Source organism: Haplochromis burtoni, unplaced genomic scaffold (genome assembly GCF_018398535.1).
Source record: "Haplochromis burtoni strain Fernald_Lab_line unplaced genomic scaffold, NCSU_Asbu1 Contig_33, whole genome shotgun sequence".
Taxonomy (NCBI): domain Eukaryota; kingdom Metazoa; phylum Chordata; class Actinopteri; order Cichliformes; family Cichlidae; genus Haplochromis; species Haplochromis burtoni.
The window spans coordinates 3,092,344-3,099,361 of NW_024582394.1; the positions used below are offsets into that span (position 1 = coordinate 3,092,344).

Consider the following 7,018-nt stretch of genomic DNA (forward strand, 5'->3'; position numbering starts at 1 on the left):
AAAGCATGTAGAAAGGGCTGGATCGGATGACCCTGAATCCTCCGTTAGTTATGCTGCAATAGGTCTAGACTGCCGGAGGATTCCCATGATGCATTGAGTATTTCTTCAGTCAGTCTTTCTCACTCACTATGTGTTAACAGACCTCTCTGCACTAAATCATACTTGTTATTAATCTCTGGCTCTCTTCCACAGCATGTCTTTATCCTGTCTTCCTTCTCTCTCACCAACCGGTCGTGGCAGATGGCCGCCCCTCTCCAGCTGGTCTGCCTGAGGTTTTTCCTTTAAAAGGGAATTTTTCCCTCCCACTGTTGCCAAAGTGCTTGCTCATAAGGGGTCATATGTGTTGGGTCTGCGCTTCCACAGGCCTCGCTAGTTTAGAGACTTATTCTCGTTAACGACAAAAACAAGACGGAACCGGGTTTTACTTGCTAGCAAGGGAAGGCTGGTCGGAACCAGGCTCTGGGAGCTCAATGCTCCTCGCCCTCTCCAACCCAACTTCTTCAACAAGCAGCCCTCCTCGCACTATTTATTTCCATGACAGTTACAGTTTACAGTTTACACAAGCACCTCCCCTCGTAAAAGCCCCCTATGGTTCTAAAAACAAGGCACATGTGTGTATGTGTGTGCACGTGTAAGCACCTTGTGTGTGTGTATGCATGTGCAAGAAGTGTGTGTGTGTGTGTGTGTGTGTGTGTAGTGTGTGTGTGTGTGTGTGGTGTGTGTGTGTGTACATGTTGGTATAACCAAGTATAAAATACAATAACTAATACATGCAATCGCAGCAGTGTAAGGTGGTGAAAGAGGTCCCCCTGCTTGACTCATCGATGGTCATTCCTTTCTAAAACAAATGGCCTCTTTGACTAACTAGGGTTTTTCTTACTGAGATGCTAACTAGCAAGCATTATAATTTCCATCAGTTTTTTGGGCACTTAACCTCGTACACTACATCGCTTTATTTGTGCTATAGAACCCAATCATTGGGATAAACGAGTATTTGGCACGGTGTGTTTTGGGGTTTGAGAGTAAAATGTATTTCAGCTATACAATACTTCTGACACACAAGGATAGATGACAGATATAACTGAGGGAGAATAAATTAGTACATAAATATTTTTTTAATTTTCCAAAGCGGTTACTGATCTCTGGGATAGCCAATGGTTATTGCTAGTACAGATCATTATGCAGCTGTACTGAATACTGCTATATGGTTAGGGAAACCTGCAGCCAGTCGAAACTAATTAAGCTTTTTGTTGTTTTTGTTAGCAGTAAATTTTATTTTGGACATGGAAAAAAACTGTTTATATAGATTTATAGAACTGATTATTTATGTAATTAACAATAGAACAATTTTATTTACGCTTGAGCTCAGCTGGAAAGTGTTTTTTTCTTAATTTGGTGATTTTTTTAAAGCAATAATAATGAAATAATCTTTCGTTGCTGTTGTTTGCATTTATCAAAATACGTTTTTATTGTTACTTGAAACCTGGCACAAAAAAATATTACGTAATGAATTAGCTAAGGGCTATTGCATTGTGTTTATCCTGATTTTGTTAAGCTTTTGAGAATGTTTTAATAAATTTTTTCATTAGTTCACTATTTTTGTCTCTATGACTCCTTATTAACATACTCTTGTCATTTTGCTAGTTATGCTACAGTCACACTACAAAACTGTGGAATGACCAAAATGACTGTGGCCGCCATGTGCAATTAACTTGAAGTCTCAATGCCTTTGAAATGGTTGCTTCAAAGATGGGTTCCAGGTCTGCCAGCATGTGTAGTCAGCTACTATCTTCAAAGTGATTTGTTGTATCAAGATAGAGATAAAATAGCAATAAAATGGAATTAGCTGCTGTATTCAGAAGTATCTGCTTTCAGAAGATGCACATAACCATTATCAAATCACTCACTGGTTTATCAAATCTTGTTCTGAAGCTTTAACTTCAATTTTGACTGTTAGTATTTTCTTGTTTTTGATTTCCAGCTGTTAATCTGATTGAGAAAGTGAGGGACACGACACAATAAACTATAATAAGCAACATGTCAATCAGAAGACAGCCCCGCTCTAAAGCAAAATTACTTACTGTTCAACATTATTCTGAAGTGGAACATAATTTAAAATAAATGACAAACAGGCTGTTCTGTTTGTCATACACTTATATAGACATTCCTACTCCTTTTTTTTCTCCATTCCTCTCCTCACATCCAACCAATCATGGAGGATGGATGCCCCACCCTAAGCATGGTTCTGCTGAAAGTTTCATCTTGTTAAAAGGGAGATTTTCTCTAGCATTGCCACCAAGTGCTTGCTCATAGGTGATTGTCTGGTCTTTGGTGTTTTCTCTGTATTACTGTCAGGCCTTTAATGTAAAGCAAATAGAGGCAACTGTTTTGATTTGACACTATGTTAATAGAACTGAATGGAAATTGAACTGCTGTGAGGCAGACTTCCTTCAGTAAGAAAACCGTAAGAGAAAAAAAGTATTCTACAGCGTTAACACTTGTGGACTGGAGAAAGCTGTTAAACTATAGTCCTCAAAACAAGTGATACAGAGACTGTAAAGTTTCGGTTTACTTACAGCATGTATGTGTGTATGTGTTAAGAAGGCACATTTGGTTCAACCACAGGACTAACAGTGGAGAACGCAATTTTTTTTCATAAAAGGCTACTATGATCAGTACGTGGGTGGGTATTTCCCTATTTCTCAGGAAATCAAAAATGAAAATCAAACGTGATACAAGTTAAAAAGAGTAACAAAACTTTACAGAACAATTGTGCAAAACCCAGTGCTCCAGAAAAAAATGATGCACTGATTTACAGTTACAAATAATGTATATGTGTATAAAAAATAAATACCTTAATACCTTTAATTGATTTTCATCAGATGCAACAAGCAAGTCACTTTAGAGTTGATATTTGAAAACAGTTAATACAGCAAATGACCTCTACCTTTTGCACAGAAGCGTTATTTAAATTGTGAATGTGAGCATACTGATCCTTTAGCCTAATAAAGGCAACAAATTCATTACTTTATTTATCTGTAAATTTCTGCAGGATCACAACTCCTCAGAACTGTTGACTGAATATTTTACCTGTCACCTCAGCTTTTTCACTTAAGCTATATTCTCTGTTTACATAATTATTATTATGCCATATATGTTTATGAACATATTAGATTATTAAAATATTTATGCTGAAGTTTGACCTGTTTGAGCAAACCACAAAAACCTCCAAAGGCATGTTGCACAATGCAGGAAATGAAAGCAGCTACCAAGTGGCTTCTTTTGACAGTCGGGACTATCACATCAATCTTGCATCACTCACTTAAAAACCAAAGCCCACATCACAAAAAGCATCAAGATGTTGCATTTATGGATTATACTGACTCTGCTTCGTCAAGGATGTAAGTGCAATCTACCTATGTCCCATTTTAGCGTTTATTTATTTATTTTAGGACAGTGCAGTTTGTCATTTTTTGTAGTAAAATAATTCAATTTGCTTTCCAGTTGCAAGTAATGCACTTACGCTTTGCCTCTGGATATGCTGTTTCATAAGATTGATGATGTATATGCATGTACAGATTTTTTTCTTCTATTTTTCTTTCCCAAATCTACAATATTATGATTCTTATCTAATTGCATTTATATAATTTACATATCTGTTGTGCTTTCCTACAGCTGCTCTACTCTCAGTGACTAAATGTCAACTTGGCAACTCAGTGACCTTCACATGTTGGTTCCCTGATTTGGAATATAGTAACACACGAGTCAAGTGGTACAAACAGAACATTGGTGGCAGCCTTAAACTAATTACAACGTTGATGAAAGCTACTGAAAAGCCAACATTTGAACGAGGCTTTCCTCAGTCACGATTTGATGCAAACAGCACACAAGTAATGAGCATGCTGACCATTTTTTCAACTGTCCGAGAAGATGAAGCACTCTATCATTGTGCAGCCTCCACCTGGAGTAAAGATCATTGGAATGCAACCTACTTGTCTCTGAATGGTAATGATGTCTTTTCATTGTTTTGGTTTTTTTTTTAACCTTCAGTACATTCTTTATAGACTTTAACCCTTTGCAGCCCTTTTTCAAGTTCCATATTATTATCATTTTTTATAGAAAACACTCAGTCAAACTACACTGTTGTTCAGTTGCCGGCAGGAAGTGATCCAGTTCAGCCAGGAGACTCAGTGACTCTCCAGTGTTCGGTCATCTCTAGTTCTGGCAACAGTTCTTGTCCTGATGAACACAGTGTCCACTGGTTTGGTGCTGGATCAGATAAATCTTTGGCAAACATCATTTACACTGATGGTAAAGGATCCGATGAATGTAACAAGAAACCTGAGTCAACCTCGTCTTCAAAAAGCTGTGTGTATCGACTCTCTAAGAACATCACCTCCTCAGATACTGAGACTTATTATTGTGCTCTGGTCATTTGTGGGGAAGTTATTTTTGGGAATGGAACAAAACTCAATATTAGAGGTGAGTTTGACACATGCTGATGATACTGTTGCTCTTAATTAGAAGTTAAAAAAGTGTAATTAATTATTTTATTTTCTTCTGTCAGAAACCAGCTTGGGGACCTTTGGTGGTTTATTGAAAGACAATACAATTCTTCTGCTGCTGTGTGCTGTGTTGGTCATAAGTGTGATGGCAATTGGTATTCTTATTTATATCATCAAGCATAACAAGTGTGACTGCAATGGTAATATTACTTATGTCATATATCTGTCACAATTACTGTCACAAATGCTAATTTAATATTAATTTTGATAAATTACTTTTTATTCTTTTCTAGCTTCTAATTCCCTGCAAGAAAGTATTGAAAAAAGAAACGTGAAGGTAAGGTAAACTTATCAAAAATAAGTAATTATTCTTTGTTATAACACTGACCGTTTCATTTCCCCCCACATTTCTCCAGAGAGAAAAGGACACATGCATTTACTCTGCTGTCATATTTACAACGATAAAAACTGACAGTGCTAGAAAAAGAAATACAAAAGCATTGGAGCGAGAAAGGATCTATGCAGCCGTCAAGGCTCTTGGAATGGATTAACCGACACTGGAAGTACTTGCCATCAGCTAATTATTAATGTTTTAGGTAAATGCTCTTATGAATGTGGCTCGACTCATCATTGCCCTTGATGCATCCATCACTCCATGTTTGTGTTTTGTAATATACAAAGTCACTGCATCCAGAAAATAATGTAAATGTGAGCCCACTTATAAATCTTGATTCATTATTTTGATGGTTTTTTGAAACTTGTAATTGAGGTTTGTGACCACTAACCACAAGACATTCATTTAGGATGAATGACAGTCATAGTTGACGATGAACAATCCACTGGGTACTACCTGTTGTAACAGACCTGTTGCAAGTGCCTTCTGAGGGTTGATGGCAGTTTGTGGTAAAATAATTCCCATTTGTGCTCACAGTAAAAATTGAGATTTTGCAACATGTTGGCTGCAGCTTTGAGGCAAAACCTTTATATTGAGAGGTGAAACTTCTCCATTACAGTATGTATCACACTTTTTCAAGTATTTCTGTCACTTGGCTAGTAGCTAGCAAGTGTTTGCAGATAAATGGAAAAAACTAGAGACAACTGTGCTAGGAACCAAAGCAATCATAATGAGGTTTTTTGTTGCAGCACTTTGTCTTTCTTCATCTGTTCTCATTCTGATACTTTTTGTCACATTTATTTTGCCTAGAAATCATCTGACTTACAAGTGGCAAATTTAACATGTGATTAAAGTCCCAGTTTGGTATTTTGGTTGTTTTTATTGTTAATTGTACAACACCAAGTTATGTTGCTGATTCATCAGGCTGAACAGGAAAATGTACCAAATGAAACGAAACTTACAGGTCTCTTGCATCATCTGGCTGCTATAAGAAAGTTAAACCCCACATAGGAAGCTTCGATAGTATGTGTGTAGGTAAAATAAAGGTTAAAAGTTAATGTCACTTTTTCCAAATTGTTTTTGATAAGGTTGTACTAATGTTATATTTGGCCAGAAGTGTGAGGTGTGAATTTTAATTAACTCCAATATAGTATATTACGGGTCAGGAGCATTACAGCCTGTAGATGGCACTAAAAGGACTATAACCATGTAACATCATAAAACACAAAAACATCTCACCCAAAATTTGACGAAGCAGCCGCAGCTATCAGTTGTTGATATGCACATTAATGCTTGCTACATGACAGACCTCAATCACTTCATTGATCGTCCACAGTTACACAAAAAAATGCAATACTGATACAGTACTGAGTTGCTGAGTGAAATGATGTTATTACTACTGCTGTAGTGTAAGGTCAAGTTGTATTTAGCCATTTATAGGAATGCATTTTAGGTTGTACAATTAATTTTACAAAAGCCACTTTATTATAAGCTAACACAGCATTAACAGCATAAAAATGTGTAATGTAATGTTTTCAACAACTCACGTGCTGAAATTTGTCGTAGGATTAACTTCAAATATAATAAAAATTAACAACCAAATATTTGATTAAAAATAACCACCATAAAGAAATATAGGCTGTCTTTTCCTTGCAAATCCTGCTCTGCCTACTAAGATGTTTGAGACAATGTGTGATTATATGGTCTCACAGCAGAGTACACACACTCCTGTGGTGACTCTTTCATCTTCTTCTTCACTCGATTTCTTGAGGAGAAATTCAGTGCTACATAGTTTACTGCGTCTGACTCACCATCCTGTGAATAACAATTATGTAGTTTTTATTTTAGTAAAACAAAACAAAAACAAGGCTTCTGTTAACATGTCAGCCTGGCTGAAGAAAACATTTAAATTGACTATGGCAGATAAAATTAACTAAATATGATGCAGTGATTATTATGAGACAACATATGATTGAAGAAAGGAGAAAAAAAATATTGCGCTTTAGCTAAGGCCTCCATCACTCAGCCTGAGAGACCAGTCAGCGACCCTAAGGCAAACTTCGATCACTAGGGTACTTCCCCGACTGTTCAGCGAGGTAAAAGTGGTGTCAAAGCTAGT

The 7,018-nt window shown here is 36.7% G+C and overlaps 1 protein-coding gene across 1 annotated transcript; it reads left to right on the forward strand.

Annotated features, from left to right (window-relative positions):
- The first annotated feature begins 3,301 nt into the window (after nucleotides 1-3,301).
- On the forward strand, nucleotides 3,302-6,990 carry LOC102301499. Its single transcript, XM_042219477.1, has 6 exons — nucleotides 3,302-3,401; nucleotides 3,676-4,005; nucleotides 4,120-4,482; nucleotides 4,568-4,705; nucleotides 4,799-4,842; nucleotides 4,922-6,990. The coding sequence occupies exons 1-6, from the start codon at nucleotides 3,359-3,361 to the stop codon at nucleotides 5,054-5,056; spliced, it is 1,053 nt and encodes a 350-aa protein (XP_042075411.1). The 5' UTR covers nucleotides 3,302-3,358; the 3' UTR covers nucleotides 5,057-6,990.
- The last annotated feature ends 28 nt before the right edge of the window (nucleotides 6,991-7,018 follow it).

What these genes read in the sequence shown, in the direction of transcription:
- LOC102301499 (XM_042219477.1), top strand. Translation starts at nt 3,359, where the DNA reads ATGTTGCATTTATGGATTATACTGACTCTGCTTCGTCAAGGAT. An exon ending in GACTCTGCTTCGTCAAGGAT is followed by an intron (nt 3,402 to 3,675) that starts GTAAGTGCAATC and finishes GCTTTCCTACAG; the next exon opens with CTGCTCTACTCTCAGTGACT. An exon ending in TTGAAAAAAGAAACGTGAAG is followed by an intron (nt 4,843 to 4,921) that starts GTAAGGTAAACT and finishes ACATTTCTCCAG; the next exon opens with AGAGAAAAGGACACATGCAT.